This window comes from Bacillus rossius, chromosome 1 (assembly GCF_032445375.1).
Source record: "Bacillus rossius redtenbacheri isolate Brsri chromosome 1, Brsri_v3, whole genome shotgun sequence".
In the NCBI taxonomy this organism is placed as follows: domain Eukaryota; kingdom Metazoa; phylum Arthropoda; class Insecta; order Phasmatodea; family Bacillidae; genus Bacillus; species Bacillus rossius.
This window is the reverse complement of record NC_086330.1, coordinates 212,372,135-212,398,246: the sequence shown is the minus strand read 5'-3', so window position 1 is coordinate 212,398,246 and position 26,112 is coordinate 212,372,135. Positions and strand designations below refer to the sequence as shown.

Below are 26,112 nucleotides of genomic sequence, written 5' to 3'. Positions count from 1 at the left end.
AGTTTTAACTTAGGTTAGGAAAAAAAAAAAAAAAACGTACCTGCTCCACCCACTTCCCTTCCTCCTTCACTTCCCCTCTACCACACCTCTTCTACTCCGTCAACACTGAACATCAACACAAGCCCAGCTTTCTTTATCTTTATGTCGTTTGAGATAGGACTAACTACTTACGTCTGGCACGCCTCACCACTACGGTCCTACTGAGAACGGACAAATTATAATACCAGTCTCTGTATCACTGCCTTACAAAATCACCTCCCGCCACTCACAATACATGGCTTGCAGTTTGATGCATGCCAAGCTGCCCTGCCCTCAGATAAACCCAGAAAAACACCTTTTTAAATTTTTTCTCAAAAATTTTTACAAAAAAAGGAGGGGAGGGGGGGCATATACGTGGGCGGGGCCTTTACGCAAGCAAATACGGTATCGTAGGACTATGTATGTGCTCTGAATACCCACTGGAATGGCAAGGAAGAGAAGAGTTGACTAAGGGTGCCAACTGACACGTAACTATGAACCATGTGTACCTTCAGTATATTGCATAAAATTGTATTTTAACAAACTTCTTGTATTGTATGGCAGTGATTGTAAACATAAAAATACATAAAGGAAACTTTTTATCGTAAGTGTTGGAATAATTTGGTTTTAAAACATTTCCCCCCATTTATTGAATGTTAGAAAGCAAACATTATAAGCAGGAAATTACACTATTTATGAAAGTTATATGCAGGAATTAAATACATTGTCCTTATGGGGGAAATATTGGGACTTTAACAATATGACATTATAAGCAGGAAAACATTATAACAGGGTTCTACTGTATTTCTTTCCTGCTTGAAAATACAGGTCCAGCTAGTAAAACATTGTAAGTGTTTGCAAAATTTCTCTCTCTCTCTCTCTCTCTCTCTTTTTTTTTCTCTCTCTTTCTCTCTCTCTCTCTCTCTCTCTCTCTTTTTTTTTTTTTTCTCTCTCTCTTTCTCTCTCTCTCTCTCTCTCTCTCTCTCTCTCTCTCTCTCTCTCTCTGTGTGTTTATCTGTGTATGTGTATGTTTGTGTTTGTGTGTTGTTTATTTTTTTGAGCCATGTGTTTTGCAGCTGGATGGCACCAGTTTGACTTGACTAGGAGCTTATATTGCCACCAAGGAATAGATTTCTGAATAAAACTTTTTCACTGAAAAGTTTAAAAGTGAATATCCGAATAGTGGCTATTTGATTAAAGTAATTTAAAATTATCATAAGCAACATGGCACAGAATCAAGCAACCGGGTACTGAATCAAGCAACAGGGCAATGAACCAAGAGGAAAACACATTTAAAAACACTATGGGAATTGCAGGCTTGATTATTTTTTTTTTGCCCTCTATAGGACATTTAAAGAAGATTTAAAACCATTCACTAATTTCTTACAATGTTTAAAAACTTCTTTAAAAGAAAATTTACACATCAGATAACTTTGTATTTCCGTTTATTAAATAAGTACCATATTAACTCGCTTATAAGTCGCCATCGCAGATAGATCGCACCCATAATATGAGGTCTTGAATTTGGTATTTACAATTTCCCCATTTAGGTCGCACCGGTAATTCATTACACATACGCATTGCACCACAGTAAAAAAAATTTAAAAAAAGGGCAGCAAATTGATGGAAATTTACCGTCAATAGCGCACCGTGCGCGGAGAAAGGTCATTCTACTCGATCAGCTGTTGTTACGGCGTGGCGTAGCCGCCGGCCGGCTGGCTCTCTCTGTTCTCTGAGTTGCGCATGCGCAGTATAACTCACTCAACGCTCCGCCCAGACTCGTGACCTTTCATCAGCAGCCAGCCAATAGATGCGAGCTTAGCGGAAAAAAAATATAAGCTCAGGGTGGCCACTATATTTGTGATACAAAATTCCAGGTTTTTTCCAGGTTTTTCCAGGTTTTTTCAAGATTTTCCAGGTTTTGCAATATATATACAAAATTACATGTTTTTATTTATGTAATACATAATACAAAGCACACATTTTAAAACACGGGAACTTTATAGTACTAAATATAAAACCAAAATGCACAAAATGTGATACATACCTAACTAAAAAAACAGATGACAGTTTACTAAATATAAATATATATATTTGCCACATAACTTTAACCTTATTTTGTGTTTCAAATTTCTTTGTCTATGAGAGCTGTCTGTTTTAAGGCATCACTCATTTTTTTGACGTTTTTTTGCCTCAAGTCCCCCGAGGTTCTTTTCAGCTTGTCTTTTTTTTTTAACTTTTGGAATCAAATATGTCTGGTATATTTTGTGCGTATTAAACACTGGCCGGCTGGTGGTTGTTTTCATTCAAAACGTGGCTAAAGAACTTGCATGGATCAGGCTGAAAACATCAGGCTATACGTGTAAGTTATAAGGAATCTTATTATCATGAATTGAGATATGTTTTTCGAGTAGATATACACAGCGACCGACCGGATGCTCGCCCGCGTCTTGTTTTAACTGTCACAGCAATGTTTATTTTTACAGCTCAAGCAATTATCTTAACCCGTGGGTTGATAGAAAAGTCGCTTCACCCAGCATAAAAAAAAGGGGCTACGCCACTAAGGCTCCTTTCACACGAGAGACTTGTCTGCCGGCGACTTGTCGCCAGGCGACAGCAGTTACATACGCAGCACTGGTAGTGTTCACACGGTAGACTGTCGCCACCGTGTCGCCGGGAGACAGGATATCAGTCGCCGGGTACCTGCTGTCGCCGAGAGACTGAAGACTCGCGAGAGACTGCAGGGGCATTCAGTAGCATTGTTGCTGTCACACGGTAGACTTGTCTGCGATGGCGTCCGGTGAAGTGTTTTTGATACTGAAAAGTTTATTCAAGAAATTCGGCAACGTCCCACATTATGGGACATTTCATCAGCAGATTATTCAAATAAAACCAAGAAACAGGAAGCGTGGACGGAAGTGTGCCGTGAGTTTAACCAAGGTTTTGATTCCTTAGAAAACAACAGAAAAAATGAAATAGGTATGTTCAAATGCTGTTTATTAACATGATGTACATAATATTTGCATTTATTACGTGCATGGTATTTCAGCTGAATAGAGTATAGTACTACTGAAATTAGTCGGAGATTGGGACCTATATGACATAGTATGACACATGAAACACATGATAGCTTGTAATTGAACATAAAAACAACAATATTAGCCTATCTATTTGACCTAGATACCTAAGAATAGATAAGAGTCCAGATAAGTAGTTTTACTTATTGCGTTATGCATGAACAATTTCGACCAATTTATTGATATAGTATTATATTTTGATTGACTAATTAGCAATAAAAACACACAAATGTCTATACAGCGATTATCCTTTAAGCTGTATCCTGCCCCTAATATTATACTCAATTCGCCTGTGATATATCTGGCGACTTGTCTGCCACTAGTTTTCCGTAGTCTCCAGTGACTACAGTCGTCGGGCGACAAGTTAGAGGTGGGTTGTTATAGCAATTTTCGGTATCTGTTCCAACCTGATACTGATACAGTAATGTACCTAGTTACAAGACTCTGAAACTTTTGTATCAGAGCTGTTGGGGTCCCAGGAAGCAACAAGGTATCAGCATTCTCGTTACAGGGTACACATCCTCCGTGCCGTCATCACCAGCGTAAAAAGGTATCGGTGTCTCTGATACAATATTTATCACGCCCGGTAATTCTCTACCTCTGTTACTCTCATGCCTGCCTGATACAGCCAGTATCAATCAGTTAAACATTCACTGCAGTTCGTCCTGGCCGTGTATTAATTACCACCATGTACATTGTTGCGGGCTTTCATGCTTTGTAGTTAGTATCTTTATAGTGAAATAAGGAATGGATTAGTGCAGGAAAAAGACTTCATTTGTGTGGAATTTTTTTTACGGAAAATAATGAGTTTGCTAATTGTAATTTGTGTAAACAAAAACTGAGTTATAAATCATCATCGACTAATCTGAAGAAACATTTGAAACGTAAACATTGATATAGTATGCTCACTAATGTAAAATCTGTTTTTTTTATTTTTAATTTTTGATAAAATCGTAATCTTTTGATGTATGAAAACACTAGTTACTAATTGTTTTCGGAAAAAAAGTCCATATGTTGATTACATCTGTTATTAGTGTCAACTGAGAATTTATTTGCATTTTCAGAGCTGTTAGGTGCACAAATATAAATATTATATCTTGTATTAATGTACTTTTTAATATCAAAATTTCATTAGTTTTATTATTGAACGAGACTGTGCACGCACTGCGCACTGAGCGTACTTTGATATGGAACAATAACCAAACGACTCGTAACAATTTCGCTTTGCGCCTCTCCTTCAACGCCTTCCCCTGCGCTTCCTCCCCTACATTATTTCCCTTCTTTATCCCTTATTCGTCGTTGCTGCTCCCTCCCCTTTCACATACTCCGCCCAAGTGACCGTCATCTGCGATCGGGTTCTGCGCACATTGGCCGTGGTGTTGTACCAGGCGAATTCTGAACTGATACTAAAGTTCTTGATACTTTTCAAGTGTACTCGTTTGCCGTTCCTGATACAGGCGCGTATCAGTGACAAAGTATCAGGATGATACTTTTCGACCCACCTCTACGACAAGTCGCCGGCAGTCAAGTCTCCCGTGTGGAAGGAGCCTTATTCCCCACGCAGGAAACACACTGGCTGCCGTCTGTCATCCCCCGCATTTCCCCCTTCCTTTCATCTAACATTCCAAGTCTCGCCTCTCGCGCGAGCAATAACGAAGCGATGTAGCAGTTGCACCACGCATTGGGCCGTGTTTATGCTTTGTTTGGTGACCACAGGAGGTCCAACATGCTTTTATTGGGTATATTCCCTTTTCAAAGGACCACTGCTATTAAAATACATTAATATTTAAGTTTGAAAGCTTGTAAATTCCTTGCCAGATATGACTGAACTCTAACTTGGTGGTATGTTTTGACATACATTTTTTTGGCGGGGTGAGGGGGGGGGGGGGGGAAAGGAGGGGTCCGAAAATATTTACTACCATCTTCCCCCTCCCTCAACTCTTCAGTACCCTATTCACAGTAGCCAAATTTTACAGGCGAAAGGAGGGTGAAAAGAGCAGTTTCTCACTGAAGGTTTTTCAATGGGGAGGGAAGTTGGGGTGTTATAAGGGAGGACACTAGATGGTTTGTGAGAGCTAGCCTTGAAGAAAGTTACAGAGGGGAGGGCGTCATGAAGCCGCTGCCACCAGCCAGCAGGGCGAGCTTAGTGTGCGTTGCAGAACCTACCGCTGCCATATTTCTAAAGGAAATGTCCCATTATTATTTTTTTTGTTATTCTTACATGAATATTATTGGAAGTGTTAAAGCCAACACGCTGTGTTAAAATTAAGAGATTTTAATGATCTTTCATTGCGTTTTTTTTAAATTTTTTTTTCTTCTGATTTTCAAATTTTGGTCAAAATTTCCAATTTTTTGACGGTTCCCGAGAATGTATTCGTAAAATCACTGCTTCGTCAAATCCGGTGTTCGTGAAATCGGGGATCTGGTGTCCATAATTATTATACATTTAGTATTATTATTTTACAAATTTTAAGTGAACATAGCATTACCGACGTTAAAGGTACGTTAATGCGGAAGATTTATCGGCCGGCCTCAACACACAGCTGCGAATATTCATAAAAAAAAACGTGCAGTGTCGTTAGTTACTGGACATATTTGACAGTTTATTGATAAGCAATAGATTACAAGACGTCGTAGTTTATAACACCGCTAAACCGTTGGAAGCTACTAGTATAAATTAAAATAAAGTGCAAACGTAGGACTTAACTTTGTTACAGGAAGCATTGGCTTCATCCTGAGCAGGTTAAGTGGAAAAAAATTCTAACTCTCAGGTTTCTTGATTGGTTATTTATAACTCTATTGTGATTCTTAGATTTGGCAAGGCTTGTAAATGCTCCCCTACCCATCGTATCGATCTTGAAACTTTTATTGCATATCTTGTATCTCGCACAAGTTCTGTCTTTCGCATTCTCAGTAATTAGGCCATGGAAACTCAAGACTCATAATGACAGGAATACCTAGTAGACATTGCATCAATGGCTTCCTAACAAACTGCACAGCATAAAGCTGGAATCACAATGCCCCGACGGGTCCGACACGACAGGCCCGACAAACTGTCGTGCAGCATCTCAGCACGACAGATTTAAAAGCGTAGGGTCACAATACCACGACAAAAATAACCCGACGATTTTCAATTTGGCCTTCGGCAAATCGTGCTAAGTTAAATACTTCAATAAAAATGGAGTATAGAATGCGCTAAAAACAAAGTAGGCTCTTTTATTTATTATTGACAGTTGAACCAGTTTAAGTGCAAAAAAAAAAATTTAGTTGTCTGCGATACGAAGTAAGGTTAAGTTGATTCGTAAAACAAAGAGTAGTTTATTATAGTTACAAGGAAACAAGATAAAGATATGTCTTTGAGGGACAGAAACATACTCCTGATGTTAGCTGTGCGAAGAATTAAAAAGAAACGAAATGTTAAAAAATGGATTCTAAAATAACGTCTTTAACCATAAACACGATGGTATCTGTTTATGTCTATACAGACAGACTAAGGCAAGCTACAAATTATTCAATTCACCCACACATAAAACGAAATTTCACTTTTCAGCAAAAAAATTTACCAAGTAGGTAAATATTTTTGAAATTTAGTTCTGTACTGTTTCCTTTCCGTTGCCGTTTTCTTTTCTGTCGGGCAGCCCGACACAACGAAATTAGAAATATAATCTATTCCTTGCGGGCCGTCGGGGTGCGTATTTTGTCGGGCTGACGTCACGGCGAGCTTGTATTTCATTGGCTGTTGAACTTGTCGGGCCTGTCGTGTCAGGGCCGTCGGGGCATTGTGATTCCAGCATAAGACTAACATTGCTCGAAGACCTGTACTGAACAGAACAAATTAGAACAACACCCCGCGTTGCACACCGTAGTGCGGTTCATATTCCCCCTCCCCCTCTTAGTGAGGCATTGCGTCTATGAAGAAAGAAGAAACATGACACGCCTGGGAACAATACAGTCGCTGCCAACATGACACTGTATAGATTTGCCGCGTTATTATCAGACGCCGCGATGTACGTCTTATATAAGTTGTGCGCATTTACACCGCAGCATTTGCCCAGGAAAGAAGTAAAATTCCAGACAGTTTCCCGGTTTTACCCGGGCCCTTTCAAATTCCCGACATTTTCCCGGTTTTTCCCGTTTTCCCGGTTTGGTGGCCACCCTGTAAGCTCCACCTCCCGTGTACCAGTTTTGTCCAGTTCTAATACCAGTTTATTGGTATACGCACCAGTTTTCTCGCTGTCATGACATGTTCAAGTTTACGTTCATCTTGATGTCTTGATACCAATAATTAATTAATTAATTACGATCCCCAGAAATAAATTGTTAGTTTAAAAAATATGCGTCAACTGTACAATACTTCCGAAATTATAAAATACATATAAAACAGTTACCAAGACTCCGCTCATTTTATCTTGTGAAGTTTGTCTCGTACCAGTATTTCGGCTAAGTTGTGACATACAGTATCAGAACTTAACAATCAGCCACGTTTATACATTCGTGATTTTAGGTTTTTTCCTCGTGCATTTTAGATTGTCTCCTGCTATAATTACTCGGACTTTTACACGCCTAGGCTTCAATTATTACATGTTTAGAAATAAAAGCAACTTTTCATGTTATAAAATATGTATATTTTGCGATTTAAAATGTTCATTGTCGACTATAAACATTACGTTTTTCACGATGTTTTTAGGCCTACTAGCTAATCTTATGTACTCTTAAAGTACCCACGGTATTTTCTGGTTGTTTATGGTTGTTACGTGACGTAAATAGCGGGATGGATTCGATTTTTGAGACGTAATTCGCGTGAAAGTATTGTATTGGACTAAATGGGAACTCAACGGGACCTGAAGAATATAGTGCAAATAACGGGAAAATGTAAATAACGGTAACGTAAATAAGGGGTTTTGCTGTATGTGTACATTGTAAATAAATTTGCCTATACCTATATATAAACTTCTTTTTTGCATTTTAAAGCAAAATATTGCAAAAAAAATCCTCAAAAATTTTTAAAAATTTTTCTTCACACATAGGTCGCACTTCATTTTTTCCCCATCAAATCTGGTAAAATTGCTGCCACCTATATGCCAGTAAATACGGTAAGAGGTAATTTCTGAATAAATACTAGATTTATACTTTAAAATACATTGTTTTATACAGAAAAGATACCTACATAAAGCAGAATCTAATAGCGGGACCAAAAACACCATGCAATGTTTACGTGAGAGATTTTTTTATCCAAATTTTGACACCCTAAAATATCGGTGCGACGATTATACGCGTGCAATGATTATGCGATAAAAGATGTTAGTCTAATTATGTTGTTGCTTCATTACTTTTAACTAGTAATAGCTGAATTTAACTTGGTCATAGCCCATTTTTAAGTTAATTTATTTTGTTCTTTTTGTTGTAAAACTATATTATTAGGTTTTTAATATGTAAAATTATAACATTGGTAAGTTTATGTTTAATATACTTTTTACTAACCCTATTATCTGATATTTTATGTCTACTGTATAAGTAGTATTTTGCTTAGTAATTTGATTTGTAAAGGTCATAATAAGGAATCCAAAAAAATTATGCAGTACGAAATTCAACAAATATGACAGTTTTTAAAGTTTTTCGGCACAAAATCTAACATTTTTATGGAAAAACATAGTTTGGTATGAAATAAGAGCGGGGACCTAAAAAAAAAACCACTGATAGCGTGGTTCCATTCGTAGACGTAGTAGAGAGTTCTCCCGCTAAATTGGGTTAGTAGATACCTTCACTAAACATTTGCCCAGACAGCGTCAGTTTGTAGGTTAACGTTTGATCGTAGTATTGTTTTTCTCTTACTGTTCTCGTGTTCCGCCTGAGAAGTTGTTTTGGCAGATTCAAAAGAACAAAGAGTGTTTTAGAAATTTTGTTTCATACTTGAAAAATCGGCAACTGAAGCTTACCAAATGCTTCCACAGGCTTTCAAGGAGGATGCTATGAGCTGCACACAAGTTTTCAAGTGGTTTGGGTGCTTTAAACGTGGTGAGATGACTGTTGAAGACCATGCTCGTTCTGGGCGTCCTTCAACATCTCAAAATGATGAAAACATTGAAAAAATCTGCCAAAAATTCAACAACGATCACTTTTTCATGACCGACAAAATTTTAGAAGAGAAAGGAGTGAGTTGGAGCTTGTGCCAGTGGATTTCGACTCAGGATTTGCAAACAAGACATGTTGCCGCTAAATTTGTTCCTCGCCTTCTCAAACAGAATCTAAAAAAAACCTTTGACTGAATTTGAGCCAAGACTTGATAAAAGAAATTGAAAGTGATCTCAACCTTTTGACCAATGTTATTACAGGTGATGAGTTGGTGTTACGGGTATGACCCAGAAACCAAACATTATGCTGGAAAGGAAAATAAACGCCGTAGTTTTGCGTATTTTTACAGTATATTTTTGGGTTTAACATTATAACGTAAGCGTGTGTAAGCTTTTGTTTGCTATAGTGCATTTATGATTAATGTTCAGTGGCAGCCATGTTGCGGTGTTTGTTTACCAGTGACGAGACAAGTTTTTTACCCAGTATTTAAAATTCGCGTAAAAACACTGCGATTTCGCGTTTTAATACTAAATTTAGTGTAAAAACGTTGTGTTATGACGATTTCGCGTTAAAACTGTATTTTATGGTGTTTTCGCGTTTATCGTCGTTTAATCGCGATCGCGAAAAGAACAGGCCCCTACTAATACACAGTATAATTTTTTTATAAATAATTTTTGTACTTTGACTTGTGTATAACATTGACCCAAGTTTCAGATATTGTTTATTTGGAGAAATATAACTGTGTTATATATGTGTCTAGTCAGTCATAACCCCACTTAACGAGTCGTTAAATAATTGTATCTGACAGATTTGCAATATTGTGAAATGATTTTTTTTTTTGCTACATGCGGGAATCGACTTTTATCACCGATTCTCGATTATCGATTATTAAAGTAGAATTGGTAGGTATCGATGAAATTAGGAATCATTTTTCCCATCCCTAGTAATTAGGTGACTGGTTCCTTCATCACAATAATGCCTCCGCACACACGGCCTTATGAGTGAACCGCTATTTGTCCTCCCAGGGGTGGTCTGTCGTTCCCAACCCTCCGTATTCGCCAGATTTAGCCCCGTGCAACTTTATCCTGTTCCCGAGAATGAAGAAAAATCTAAAAGGAAAGCATTTTGATGATGTTAAGGCGGTAAAAACAGTTTCGCAAAGGGCACTGAAGGATATAAAAATATCAAAGTTGAAGAGTTCCAGAGGTACTTCAAACAGTGGGTAAAATTTTTTGACAAGGGCATCACATCTAATGAACAATACTTTGAAGGTGACTGAAGCAATTTTGTAGAAAAAGGTAATAAATACATTTGTTATGACAAAAATCAATTTTTTTTGGGTTCCCCTCGTACAACTAAATTTTCCATGAGTTTAAGTTTATAGATTCCATTCCTGAATGCTTTACGCAGTATGTCATAGATTTTTAATACAGGAAACCAATTCTGTAATAAAATGTTCTAATATCTCAAACATAGTGTGTTTTTCTACTACAGCTCCAAACCATAGTATTGATGAATGGCACAAACTTGCTGTATGATTTGTATCAAGATTTGTTCATTAAAAAACTAACTTAGTACAAGAAATCTTATGATTTGCAGGATCATAACACTTTTACCTTAAAATTGGGGGTGCGATAGTAACATATTTTAATGTTGAGTCAAGTCGAGTAGTGCAAAAACTCAAGTACATATTTTCACATTTAGTAGTCAGTAATTTTGTTTTTGCATTTCGTTTTTAAAGCTCAACTAACAGAAAATAGTGCCACAAAAGTACACAATGTACATAGTATCTCATGGTTCACTATCATAGTGCTAACTGCCTAATAACTAGGGGCCTGTTCTTTTCGCGATCGCGATTAAACGACGATAAACGCGAAATCACCGTTGAATACAGTTTTTACGCGAAATCGCCATAACACAGCGTTTTTACACGAAATTTTGTATTAAAACTTGAAATCGCAGTGTTTTTACGCGATATTTAAATACTAGTTAAAAGACTTGTCTCGTCAATGGTAAACAAACACTGCAACATGGCCGCCAAACATTAATCATAAATGCACTAAAGCAAACAAAAGCTTACACACGCTCACGTTATAATGTTAAACCCAAAAATATACTGTAAAAATACGCAAAACTACGGCGTTTATTTTCCTTTCCGGCATAATGTTTGGATAGATGAGACAAACAGGCGAGGTTTTAAAGCGTACGCACACCGCTCGGGGCACTGACGTCAGCTTGGGACAGCGACGCCGGATAAATACAAAAGCAAGCAGATGATTGGGCGAACGGTGTTTGGAATAGCCTTACGTGAGTGGCTATATCACGTCCGTCGGGGGCGCTGGCATATAGTTGGAACAGCGTCGTAGTATCAAGCAGATTAAATGGCGCCAAAAAGCGGAAAAATGTAAACAAACATTAATTTTCGAATTGTGTGACGATGATGATTAGTTGGCCAACAGTTTTTATAGATTTTGTTGGGTCGTTACAACAACGCGGAAATACCATAACGCCGAATGTCAAAATTGACCACAAAGCCGAAATAACAACTGAATGAATTTGTGTGTGTTTCTTAAATGTACCTTAACGCCGAAATACCACAATCAAACCTAACCTTACCTTACCTTACCTAGCCTAGCCTATCCTATCCTAAACTAGCCTATCCTAACCTAACCTAGCCTAGCCTAGCCTAGCCTAGCCTAGCCTAACCTAACCCAACCTTTGTGGCAGCCCTGTAATGACATTTTTCGGCGTTGTGGTACACAGCAGTTTTCTAGCTGTCGTTGTGATCAATTTGGCATTTCGGCGTTGTGGTGCATCCTCGATTTTGTTAAAGGGATTAATAGTTTTCCAGATTAGTTTATGGGAACGAACTAATAATCAGTGTCTAAATCAAAAGTATTGTCATATAAATATATGTAACCTATTTGTTTAGGGTATTCAGTAATGAGTAGGTTCAAGTAAAATTATTTAACTTAAATAATTTTAGATATATTACGGTAACACACTTTTTTTTTTTTAGTTTTTAGCACCGCTTTTGTGTTTTTAAGTGAATTTTGGCACCGCTTTTGTGTTTTAAAGTGAATTTTAACACCGCTTTTGGTAATTTTTAATGACGAAATCTGAAAATTTTATTTACCACTTTCAGGGGGCCCTACTAATAACCTATGGTCCCAACATACAGTATTTATATTTAAAAAAGAATTTAACAATGTATACTTCAATGTAAGATAGTTATTTGAATTTTTATTACAAACATATTTTAATAACTTATTAACAAAAAAATATGAATAAACTCTTTCATATTATATTATGAAGCACAAGGACTAAAATATGTTTATCCAGTTGCATTGCAGTAAAAGTCTTTAAATTAAGAATTTTAATTTGGAAACATTTAAATAAAAACAATTTTTCATTTCTAACCAAAAATATAATTTTATTCTATTTTGAATATTCAAGTTCATTTTTGTCCTAAACATTATACTCCCAGTACAAGAATAATAAGGGTGTTTACATGATAATATTGTTCTTGTGCTTGGTGGGTGAAGTAGCAGTACTGCAACATTTAATTTGCCCAACATAAATCTCAAGTTATTTAAGGTAACTATGGTGCATATGGGGCAGTTATTGTGCTTCTGCAGTAACTATGGTGCTTCGTACTTGTTTATTCACCACTCATTCATTTGTCTTCACTTTAGCTAGGCGGAACAGTAAAATAGAGGTGTAATTGTACATTTATTTCTTTTTAATTATGCATGGTATCAATAATATTTATGTGGAAAAGAATATTCAAAGCCTATTTTAAGAAACAGTAGTTACTACATCAAATTCTACAAAAATTTGAGCACGGTGCTTACAAAAAAGTTATATATATTTTTTGTTTTTGGAGTAAAGGTTAATGTAAACAAAATTATGACGATGTGCTAAATAACAAAACAAAAATGAAAATCATAAATACAGTAAGAGATTATATAAAATCAGCCACCATGGCTAGCAAATTCTATAATTAATTATCTACTATTTAAATTATAACAAATCTCTTTTAAATCAATTCTGCATCAACTAATCACGTTTCCTCGTGAACTACATTGTACAACCTTCAAAATTACTACATGTATAATTATAGATTACTTCAGATTTGTATTAAAGCTATTTCATGAATGTTTTATTATGTCTGTAGACCAAACAGTCACTACTACAATTTTCCAAGCTTTAAAATTACGCTCGAGTTGAGTATTTAAAACTCAACTTGACTTGAAACTTCGAGTACTCATGCTCCTACTTAAAATTAATTGAAAGCGTGTTGAACGTTTAAATGCAAAACATATATAATTCCAGCTTGAAATCTTTTGGTAAAAATATTTGTCTTTTGGAAAGAAAAAAAAACTGCATGCCAACAATGTGTAATGTAGTGGCTTTTGGGAAATTAGACAAAAAATACTAAAGTGAACGGTTGGTTAGGTTAAGTCAGATAAAAAAATTATAAGTAAAAGTTTGTTAAAATATTTAAATTATTAAATAAACAATTGTGTTTTTAATTATGCAGTTAATTTAACTTAACCAAAACCCAACCACCCACCTACCCAACCACCCAACCACCCAATCCAAATATTCTTGAGTATTAATGAATATGGTTTAGAAAAAAAAGGTGCGATAGGGGGCGGAGGTGTAGGAAGCAGGCAAATATTAACATTTTGTACCAAATTTTAGTACTAACAAAGGTAATAAATATTTTACAATGACATTTTGTACTGCGTCTGTGTTTTTACAACTAAATTTTTCACAGCTTTAGCCTTAATTTAAAACCGCTTTTAGTCAATTTTATTTACTGTTTCATGTAACAAGTTTGAGTCTCAAAGCCATAAATGATCTTGTACACAGGACATGGTGCATGGTGGGTGCAAGGACAGGTGTCAGAGTACCTGCAGTATCTGGCGGACGGTGTTGACGAACTGAGGGCCGTTGGGTGGAGTCTCTGCCATGAGGGAGTAGACGAGACCAGTCGTCTCCTTCACCCAGTCCAGTTGGTCCACCTTCAGCTCGCACGACTCCCTGATACGCACACATTCACCCCTCACCATCCTCATATACACTATATAGTGAGCAGATACCATATACCAAACCAACTACAAACACTACACATCTCTTTACATGACTTCAACTAGTCTACAATTATCCATGTTGGCTGCAAATCAGGCAAGACCTGCATCAAGAATTGATATAAATTAACAAGCACTTAAAACTCCATTTTGCTTTTTAGAAGTGAAACTTTTTGGGCACGATGGGACTAAAATTTGAAAGCCTAATTTTAATGCAACATTTTCGTGAAACGTTTCTGATGCGAAAAGGACTAAGAATGGGTTGCAAACGATACAGAGTATTTGTAAGGCCCTGATGCCTTGGATGGGCTCCACACAGGGCAGCAACTAGAGCCTCTGGCACCCGGGGCATGAATGGATTCGTGCGCCCCCCCCCCCCCCCTCTTTTTTTGCACATACCATACCAATAAAGCGGGGGGTCTGGGGGCCCTCCCACGGAAAAATGGTGCTATTTTTTTAAGCATTTTCGGTACCTACATGTAACAGTTTCTGTGCTACTGTAACTTCCATGCATGAACCCACTAGTAGGAATTATAATGCAAGCTATTTCGGCGCCCCCACAGCTTTGTGCCCGGGGCGTACGCCCCGCTTGCCCCCCCCCCCCCCCCCCCTAGTTGCGGCCCTGCCTCCACATGGTGGTGTGTGGCTCAGGTTTAATCCTGCCATGCTGAAAGGATAGGTGGGTCACGGTGGTTGGAACTCGTCTGCGCCTGATGCCACTCAACTTGCTGGCATAGAGTATGGAAGTATTTGGGCAGAGGAAACACAACGGGGTTTCAGCCACGGGCCATATTCACAAGGAAATGGTGTTCATTGAAGTACGTATTATTTGAATTACTTGAGTAAATCAGTAATATAACTAAACAGTGTTATATGAATATTGTTTTAGCTGTGCAGTTAAATATTCTCATGCTGGTATGATGCTTTTCCACTTTAGTTTGCTAGAGTAATTATTTGTCATAAATTATTATTTGACTAACTAAATCACACAACGTATTATGATTATAAGCCCAAGAGCATGTAAATATGTTAAATTCAACTACAGTAGAACCTCTTTTTCACGTACCTGGGATTTGCGTTTTCCCGTCGTTAAAGTATTTTTTTATTTGCACCATCATTTCCCCTATAGTATTAATGCATTATTTTCCCGCTATACGCGGAAGCATTTCCCATAATTTACGTTGCAACAGCGCAGCATCTGTTAGAATACCATCAGAAAAAGTTCAGAAAGAACTAGGGATGGGATTTTCGAATCTTGGATTCGTCGAATATACCGAATCCTATGGATTCGAGGATTCGTAGGATCCGAGGTGGGATTCGAGGTAGGATTCGAGGTGGGTTTTTATGAGTTTTAGGTAGTAATTGAAAATTGTAGTGCTGGGCGAAGTTCGAAAATTTAGAACCGAACCGAACCGAACCCTTATGTTCAGTTCATCGAAACCTCATAAAATATATTCGAAAAACTGAACGTTCGTTTAAAAAAATTACGTTTTTCTAATTTTCTAACCCCCATTTGAGACCATTCACAAAACAGCACAACAAAATTCCATTACTTGTAATATTCCGACTTTTATTGTATAATCGTCGCCTCAACAGTTTCAAGCGCAGACATAAAAATAAAATTATTAATCGTCGCATAACACGCATAGCATTTTTTTCATATAGGCGCGCCTTGTTTTTTGTTTACTTTAGAGATTTTTGTATGCATTTCTCGTACTACGTAATATAAACTATCGTACAAATGCCAAAGGTATTGTATATTATACCTTTAACTATAGTGCGTGTACGATAAGTGTTGTAAAATCACCAAACATTGCCTACCCCATACGTTAAACTAAAGCGCATGTACGAGAACTCTCGTATTTCGGCCAAAACTAACGTGATCAAGTTAACACAAGACAAATGCGGTAGGAAATGATTACGTAAATTACGTACCTATTTTAATTACTGGGATGTATTTATTTTCTTTGGCCTTTTTGGTTATAACAGTCAAGTACTGAAAATATTAATTTAATCTTGTGTATTAAAAGTACTGGTCCAGTAAATTTTACAGTACGGTACTAAGTTGACTAACATAGTCGCGGCAGCCATCATTATTTCTCGTGTTTTCTTTTTTCTGACGCAAATTTCTATAACCACACTTCTTACGTTACGTCAGGGGGGTGACAGTAGATAGGACAAACTGAATCCTTAAAAATTGGATCATACCATGTTTCACCAACATCGGGAAAAAAAATATTACAAATTTTGATCTCTTTAGTTTATTACATATCCAGTTGTTATAATTACATACGGCCATCTTTGTATTGTCTCGTGGTAATTATAGGATTAAAAAGTGAAAGATTATATTTTTAAAATGTCACTTAAAACTAGATGCTGCGTGGCATATTGCCGAAAACGAAAATTAGAGGACGTTGGCCTGTCGTTCTCCATTTTACCTGCTAGCTACTTCTGTAGTTTTTGAAGTTGAAAATTAAAAAAAATATAATAGTGGAAAATAAATATAATAAACAGAATTAAAATTCATTACTAAACGATCATCAGTTTCAATCTGGCTATATAATTTGGACTTTACTAGTGCAGAAAAATATTTTATAACTACACACTCTTGTAACCAAACTTCTAATATGAAATGGTGGTCGTGCGGATAAAGGCGTAAAGAATCAAGTAATCTCCGGCCTGGTGTTCGCGGGTTCAAATCCACCTAGAACCAGGAAATTTTTTTTCTTTTGCGGAAATAGTTTAACGTCCCATTATAAGGACTAACATAAAGCAATTTCACAATATCTGTATCCTTTATCGAAAAAATAGAAAATATAGTGACTACAAAGGTGCCAACTATCACGCGCTAAACCTTTCTCAGGTTGTATCTGGCTGTAATTTTTTCGTTGTCAAGTTGCAAAGAAATGGTATGATCGCAAGGGTTTTGTTTACAAATTTAAACAAACGATCATTACTATGGGAGTGGCGCCTCTCCCTTTACTTACTCTATGCGTTACGTTTACAATATTATTGTTCGTGAGGTGATTTGCGATGAGCAGGCTTCCGTCGTTGAAGTTTTCCAAATGGAGAAAAGATAATGACCCAGATGACCCAGAACCACCCAAAAAATGTCTAAAGTTTCTTCTGATGAGCAGCATTCTTCCAAGAAAACAGCAACTGCAGTCAGCGGGTTTTGTAATGTAGATAGGTAACTTAATTCACATTCGACTTTTTTTTAATGTCCTATTAAAAAGTTTTACTTATTAAAAATGTTAGGTTATGTCTACCACAAAAATATGTTATGTGGCATTGTGCTGAATGTTCGTCATCTTTATAATATTATATTTTTTTTAATGAAGGTTAGTGTACACTGAAAATGGAAGATACTCTTTATGAAATTTAGATGGAACTTCTTCATGAATTAAAAGTATGTATATATAAAGAAATTAAATGCAAAATGATTTTCTCTAAACTGTTTTCTTTCCTTCATTATTTATTGCATAAACTTTACTTATAAAATGTTTTGCAATTTAATAAAGCTAAGCTATATTGTCACGTGCACCTAGCCGGTGCCACCGCCATTTCTGTCACGATCCACCTTCAGAGGGGGGGGGCGAGAATCGTAGCTCTTTACATAGAAACAACTCGCTTGGCATCAACTAGTCTTAACTTCATAAAATACTTTACTGTACCTAGGATCATAGGTTCGTCATCCCGTACAGGATGTCTGGTGAGAGCTGAACTAAGGAGATTTTGCAAAATAACATAATACTTAATTAAAATTATTTTATTCTTAAAGTCAAATACTCAACATCATTTTAAAGAACATTTAAATAGCGGGATTACAATTTAAAACAATAATCTCTTTACTTCCTTAACGATTGAACGACCTTACAAGAGAGAGAATGAGAGAACTTCACTAAACACTTCCCTAGTCCTTCCGAATACCTCAAATCATAATCAATACTTAAAATTAAAACAAAGATAAGTCCATACTCACATTTTCCGAAAAGCCTTTCCTGATCGATTACTTTAAAAAAATAACGTAGGGGCCTCTCCTGCCCTTGAAATCCCGAACGAACATTACATTTTAAAAACTATGACGCGTGACCCCTGACGAGGGCCATAGCCTCCGCCCGAAAGCTTGAAGATGACTACATTATGACCTAACTTAAATTAAACGACTCGTGGCCTCTGGCGTCGGCCATAGCTTCCGCCTGAGTGAGCCTGAATTCCTACATCACGAACGAACTAACAACTCGTGACCACAGGTGAGACGCATAGCCTCCGCCTGAGTGAGCCCCGAGTCACCACTCACTTGCGCTTAAATTCGCGCGCCCTGCCGCGCCTACCATAACAAAAGCTCGTTATTGAAGTCAAATTTACTAAACAACTAACTAGAACATCTGGGAAGACTACCCCCCCTCTACCCCAATGTGCAGGCCACACCGCGCGGCTTGTTACGACAGCGCGCCCCAGTAACTGCGGCCCGTGGCTGCGCCAGCGCGCGGCCAAACAAACAAACAAAATTCTGCAAGCCCGCAGCGCGCCGCGCCGGCCCCGTGCCCCAATTACATGGTCACGCCACTTGCGCTGACGAGTGAACAGAGCAGCCAGCCCAGAGTCCCGTCAGTAAAGTCCCTAAATTTGATTTCAACAACCCTGCAAAATTTCAACCCGCGACATAACCCTCCCCTCACAGAGCTCGAGCCCCATCGAGCTACCTCAAAATTACAAATTGTCTTTTTCCATTAAACCATAACTATAAATTCCTCATTTCACAAAAATAATAATTTTCTTAGTTCCTTGCTGTCTGAACATACATCTAGATTCTGCATAAGATTTATTTTAAAACAACAAGTATTCATAAAATTAAATGTAAAACTTTTATCTGGTTTGTTCTCACAGGAACCTTCAGAGGCTCGAGTTCTCAATTCTAAAAAAATTGTTCTGTTAGTGAAGCTCTCTTTACAAATTAAATTACTGTTCTTAGTTTCTCAGTATTCGTTAAACAATGTGCAAATTCTTGATAATTATTATTATTTTTTTTTTCAGTTTCCGTTTATTACCATACTTCTTTCGTTCTTCAAAAAAAATTAAGTGTCCTTACAGTGTTTCAATTAATTAAACTCTTATCTCGTGAAGGTTGGTGCAACTCCTCGAAGTCAGTGTTGTCGAGAAGAGTAGCTCCCTGGGCTGGCCATCAGCAAACACCACTCAACTCCAACAGCTACTGGACTGGCTTCCAGGGCAGCTCACAACTTCTCCCCACATCTGCTTCGGAGTTGTGCCATCCTCATCACGAACAGATTACAATTCTGAAACATCATCAACAGGCATTACCATCACGCCTGACAAATACAAAACTAACTACTAAACTGCAATCGATGGGCAAGGATGCAAACACACAAAAAAATAAAATTAATTAATTCAACTGCTAACATAAAGTATCCCACCCTTAGCATAATCTAATCAGGCAAATAATTTGATAGGAAAAACTTAAGGAAGGGAAACATGACCTCCAATGATTTTCCCTAACTCTTGAGTCTTGATCTTCTCTATACAGCAAATAGTCCCCACGAAGTAACTGGGTTGAAGGTCAGTTCACATGACCCACCCATAACCTCTTCTACTCTTCTTTTCTTCTGGGGGCAACCACAATGCCCACCAATCTCTCTCCATGGTGCCGAACCAGCTATCCCATGAGAGTAAACAACGTAGTCAATAGAAGCGCAGAGGGGAAACACCAATCTCTGGCTTGTCGAGTCATAAAACTGCTTTATCTTCTTCTTCTTCTGAGTAAAAATATCTGACTAACCTTGCTTCTATTCTTCCAAACAGTAAAAGTTCATCAGGTATCTTCATGAAAGAAACATTCTAACTAATAATAAGTCTTCTTTTTCTTCTTTTTTTTTTTCTGTTAGATGTAATAGAAGGCCATGTTAGGGAGGTTATAGGGAAAAAGAGTGGCCAATTCCCACCCCATCACCCACCTAGATCATGACTAATTAACTTTTAAACTTTCTATTTCAAACAAATAAAAAAAAACATTTTTTTTTATTCAAACTTTTAAACTATAATTACTTTTACTTCATAACCTCAAAAGCTAATCAATAATTCTAAATGAAATTGTGATTTACTGCATCCTTGTTCCATCCGATCTGTTTGTTTATAACCTTTCTTGTAAAGTATAAAATTTTCAAACATTACTAATTCAAAAAAAAGTAAATTCTGGTGTCCTTCGAGTTACAATTAAATTTACTATTTCTTAGCTTGAAATAATTTAAGTTTTCAGAACTATTTCATTGTCTAATTCACAACACTTAAAAATCAACTCAAAACAACAAATCATCAAAATCAATAAGATCATCTGACCTACCTATCAGTACTGTGAACTTGAACTGTTCGTACACATTTATAATAAGCTATTGTATTTAAATTCCAACCTAAATAAGGTTTAAAAAAACTACTAATCCCTCTGTAAATTAAGAAAATTAACTTTAAAAATTAAACTTAAGGTATTAGTTCTTTTTGACAGCTACCACAACTCACTAGTTCCATTACATTACTATAACCTAAAAAGTTCTGTAAATAATGTTTATAACAAAAAAAAACTCCAGTTACTGTCTTCCATAATAAAAATAAAACTTTACATGACCTTATTAATCTCCACTTGTAAGTCCATGGCTGCCAGCTTTCTCTTCTCTTGAATCTTCAGTCTTGGCTCTTGTTTCAGTGATCTTGTATCTTGTCTCTCGAACTCTTGTCATCTTGTAAACTGGACTGCTGCTCAGCTCATCTTAAGGAATCTGTAACAGTTTCAAAAATACATGTTAATTTAAATTACATAATTCCTGTTCTTTGGTCCTAAAAAAAAAATTGTATTATTAGTACACATTACCCTGAAACAACATTATTATTCATTGTTTATTACTTAAAAAAAATGCTTTACCATAAAATCCTTTTTTGTTCTTTTCATTAGGCCTATTTATTTTCCTTCTTCTTAATTAAATTCTGCTTCAAATGTTAATCCTAACTTAAGACCTACCATCTATTTATTATTCATTACCTACATTATTTATGTTACCCTAAAATTCCCATAAGTTTCTAATACTTCCTATCAAAGACATTCTCTCTAAAAAAAAATTTACTTGTGACTCTTAACTTAACAAACTTAAAAAAAAACTTTTACACTAGACTTAACTTATTATTCATTCTTAGTTACTAAATTTCTATTTGTAAACTTTAGTACTTACAAACAAAAACTGCCTATTTCTCTCTACCTCTTAATCTCTTTCAATTATTACAATAATAATGTTACCTTGCATCTTTAAACTTTCTTCTTTTCAATTAAATTAGACATCTCATAACAATAAAAATTCTGCCTATACTCTTCTTATGGGTGTACAACCCAACAACAAAATTTCAAATTCTCAAGTTTCCTTATATTTAAATTATGCAATACAAATAACCTCTGTGGTGCCTGTACCCTTTTAGGCCTACCACCTTCTCCTCTCACAGCATGACAACTCTTATTCCTCGGGGTCTGTATTCACTGTTACAAATCAAATATCTCAAAAAAAATTAAAAACAAATTTATTATTTTAAGAAAACAAAAATTTACATTGAATTTACTATGGAGCCTGGAAATCTTAATGTCTCACAGCAGCTAACATGACTAAATCCCATGGAACCCCAGGTTTACATAACCTGTGCCCAAAAATTTAAGCATACCAGGCTTTCCCTGCACTGGTTTTACAGCATCACACACTATTTAGGGCCCCTGATCTGCCATCAGTCCCAAGGAGTTTTCCCACAACCCCTCTCTACACAAGCGCCTACCGCATTCCTCTCAATTGGCTATCGGTTTTACGGCATTCTTTTGGGATCCGACCATCAAGTTAGGGCTAATCAAACACTAAACCTCCATACTTCCAAACTAATGTAAATCAATTAAATTTTCTCTGTAAATTCTAAAAATCAAAAAAAATTATTCCAACATGCCAAAGAAACTTCCAAAAAAAATTCATAATCTTATCTTCAAACCATTAAAATAAAAATAAATAGATTACTCTGTTTTCTCCTTAATAACTGTAAACTGTCAACAAATATCATGTCGTAAATTTTAACTATGCTTACTGACTCTAAATCATAAAATCTCATTTGTCCTAATTAATAAACAACCGATTTCCTTAAAATCTCACTGTATCTCTCAAACTCCACTGGCTGAATATCTCAATAAATTCAAAAACAAGTATCTAAACTCTTAAAGAAACTCCTCCCCAATTATTCAAATTACTTCACCTTATTTTATTTCATTACTTAAAACACCTTACTCAAAAAAATTAATTAATTATCTAGCTATCTTCCATTATTATTTATTTACCGAACAAAACTTTCTCCTAAATTAATTTAGTAAAATTCAATTTCACATTAGGCAAGTACACTAACTCTCTACAGCAATGTTTCTCATTTCCCTCCTTCCTAACTGAATCCAATCTTACTTAACCTCCAGGGAATTTACCTCACAAAATAACCAAAAATTTCACTGTAGTGCCTATCTGCTATAGGCCCACTACACAGGGGGCTCTAACCCCACCAACAAACTTCATTGAAATGGTACCCTATCCCATACAGGATAGCCACTTCGGTACTACCATGGGGAACTCCTGCCCCAAACTACTCACAACTCTCAGGATTCTCCTGACCCTTAATTCCGTAGTCAGCCCATCTCCTATGGTCTGCGCTACAATTCCCTTTCTTCCCAGGGACACAACGCCTCACCTTAGGGTCCCTCGCCCTAATGAAAACATTAATTTTGTCTCTCTGTTCTTTTGGAGTAAATTCCCTCTACACACAAAATCTAGCCTTCCCAGTTTTCTTAATGCTTATCGATTTTATAGTGTACCTCCTTAATAATGTTTACAAATCCCAAAAAAATATTTTTAAAACCGAGGTAGAATTTAACTAACAAAAACATAAACAACTTACAACGAAACACTTCTAGCCTATACATCATACACTTCTTAAATTAAATTACTTACATACTGAAAGTTCCTCTTCTCCTAAAACACACTTAAATTTAAATTTATTTAACCAATAGTCTATTTTCTTATCGCTAAGTTACCGTACAGCTGATCAAAACAAGGTCACGGCCTGTCCACGTCTCCGTATGAGCCCGTGACGTCACCGAATTCCATCAGGTGCGCCAACCCTCGCTTGCGGTTCCTCCGTTCTCCGCTAGGTTTCAGCACCTCCCCGTCACGTGTTCATTCTGCCACGTCCACTGACGTGTCGTTCTGAAACAACTCTCAACATTTTTCTAATTAAAACAAAACATCACTATAAATTCTATAACTCTCTTTTACATAAACTCTCGTTTTCTCTTTAATTCCTTTCTAACGTTTATCCTTCCCTCGACTGATTTAATTCGTACGTCTCGTCTCCTACGCGCACGACAACAAAACAAACTTCACTTGAAAATAATTCCTATTTACGACAAAAAATTTTTATTTTAAATTATAATTCTCTTAACCTACAATCTTAAAATGAACTTCAATTAAATTAAACCACTTGCATTATCTCTAATAAGCATTTAACTTATAACGTATTCTCCTCACGTAATAATCCCCGATATAAATCTACAATAAATTCAACGACTTAAAACAACTTATCACTATAAACTTTATCCTTACAAGTATCCTCAAATAAACATCTGTTACGTCAAAAAAAAAAAATCTCAAAGACTTCCTCCTCTTAGATTAAATTCCGTAATCCTCTCCTCAAGTAAACTCTTAATAACCTGCTATCAGAAGCTGAAACTAACTTAATAATAAACATAAAAATCTACCTCTCTCTCTCTCCAGAAATAGAACCTACCCGGCGCCTCCACCATTTCTGTCACGTGCACCTAGCCGGTGCCACCGCCATTTCTGTCACGATCCACCTTCAGAGGGGGGGGGCGAGAATCGTAGCTCTTTACATAGAAACAACTCGCTTGGCATCAACTAGTCTTAACTTCATAAAATACTTTACTGTACCTAGGATCATAGGTTCGTCATCCCGTACAGGATGTCTGGTGAGAGCTGAACTAAGGAGATTTTGCAAAATAACATAATACTTAATTAAAATTATTTTATTCTTAAAGTCAAATACTCAACATCATTTTAAAGAACATTTAAATAGCGGGATTACAATTTAAAACAATAATCTCTTTACTTCCTTAACGATTGAACGACCTTACAAGAGAGAGAATGAGAGAACTTCACTAAACACTTCCCTAGTCCTTCCGAATACCTCAAATCATAATCAATACTTAAAATTAAAACAAAGATAAGTCCATACTCACATTTTCCGAAAAGCCTTTCCTGATCGATTACTTTAAAAAAATAACGTAGGGGCCTCTCCTGCCCTTGAAATCCCGAACGAACATTACATTTTAAAAACTATGACGCGTGACCCCTGACGAGGGCCATAGCCTCCGCCCGAAAGCTTGAAGATGACTACATTATGACCTAACTTAAATTAAACGACTCGTGGCCTCTGGCGTCGGCCATAGCTTCCGCCTGAGTGAGCCTGAATTCCTACATCACGAACGAACTAACAACTCGTGACCACAGGTGAGACGCATAGCCTCCGCCTGAGTGAGCCCCGAGTCACCACTCACTTGCGCTTAAATTCGCGCGCCCTGCCGCGCCTACCATAACAAAAGCTCGTTATTGAAGTCAAATTTACTAAACAACTAACTAGAACATCTGGGAAGACTACCCCCCCTCTACCCCAATGTGCAGGCCACACCGCGCGGCTTGTTACGACAGCGCGCCCCAGTAACTGCGGCCCGTGGCTGCGCCAGCGCGCGGCCAAACAAACAAACAAAATTCTGCAAGCCCGCAGCGCGCCGCGCCGGCCCCGTGCCCCAATTACATGGTCACGCCACTTGCGCTGACGAGTGAACAGAGCAGCCAGCCCAGAGTCCCGTCAGTAAAGTCCCTAAATTTGATTTCAACAACCCTGCAAAATTTCAACCCGCGACAATATAATGTTTTAATTTTACATATGGCTGGAGAACTTTTCTTTCTCACCATTCAGTTAAAGACCAAAATTCTGGTGGTCGGTTCATTTTAATTCAAAACAATTATTTCTGTATGAGGTTTGGTTTGGCTCGGTTCGAAACCACAGAATTGAGGTTCGTCCAGCTCTAGAAAATTTTATACCTAAACTATATTATTATAAAGGTAACGGAAAAAGCACAAACATAAGATAAACTACACTGCATTTTGTCAATTAGCATAACTACTCGATCATTTCCAACCTTCAATAATATAACACTGCAGAAAAAAACGTAAATTTTTTTAAATGGTGTCTGTTATACAAACGTATTTTATTGAAAACATAGGAATGATTAATTTAACAGAGAATTAGACAGATGCAAACTTACGTGTGTGGTTTTTGATGTTATTTGTCTCTATTTTATATCAGGTGTATACACTATACTATGCACTTATTTTAAAATTTTATAAATACACATGTGATTTTTTTTAATACATAGGCCTATGTAATTTTTTAAAATAAATGTGTGATTTTTTTAAATAACATGTGAAGTTTATTGTGGGACTGGGATTCGAGATTCGATGACAAACACTGAGGATTCGAACAAGGATTCGGATTTGACCAAAATGTGGATTCGTCCCATCCCTAGAAAGAACACTATAAAATAAAGTGAATATTATTATGATTAGAACATATTTCTAATACATCCATGTACATACTCGCGACACCTTCATTTGCCATTGTAAACAACCTTCACTTCGAAATTTTATTCTGTGCCACGGTAAACTATACGGCCATACGTCTAAATATTCTGTGAT

At 36.8% G+C, this 26,112-nt stretch overlaps 1 protein-coding gene across 4 annotated transcripts in view; it reads right to left on the bottom strand.

The window, feature by feature from the left end:
• LOC134527270 (THO complex subunit 1) overlaps positions 1 to 26,112 on the bottom strand; it is a 259,110-nt gene that overhangs the window by 127,000 nt on the left and 105,998 nt on the right. For all 4 annotated transcript variants that reach the window (XM_063359798.1, XM_063359801.1, XM_063359800.1 and 1 more), the window contains one exon: positions 14,087 to 14,216. In XM_063359798.1, coding sequence (XP_063215868.1) covers positions 14,087 to 14,216 — 130 coding nt within the window. The remainder of the gene's footprint in view (positions 1 to 14,086; positions 14,217 to 26,112) is intronic.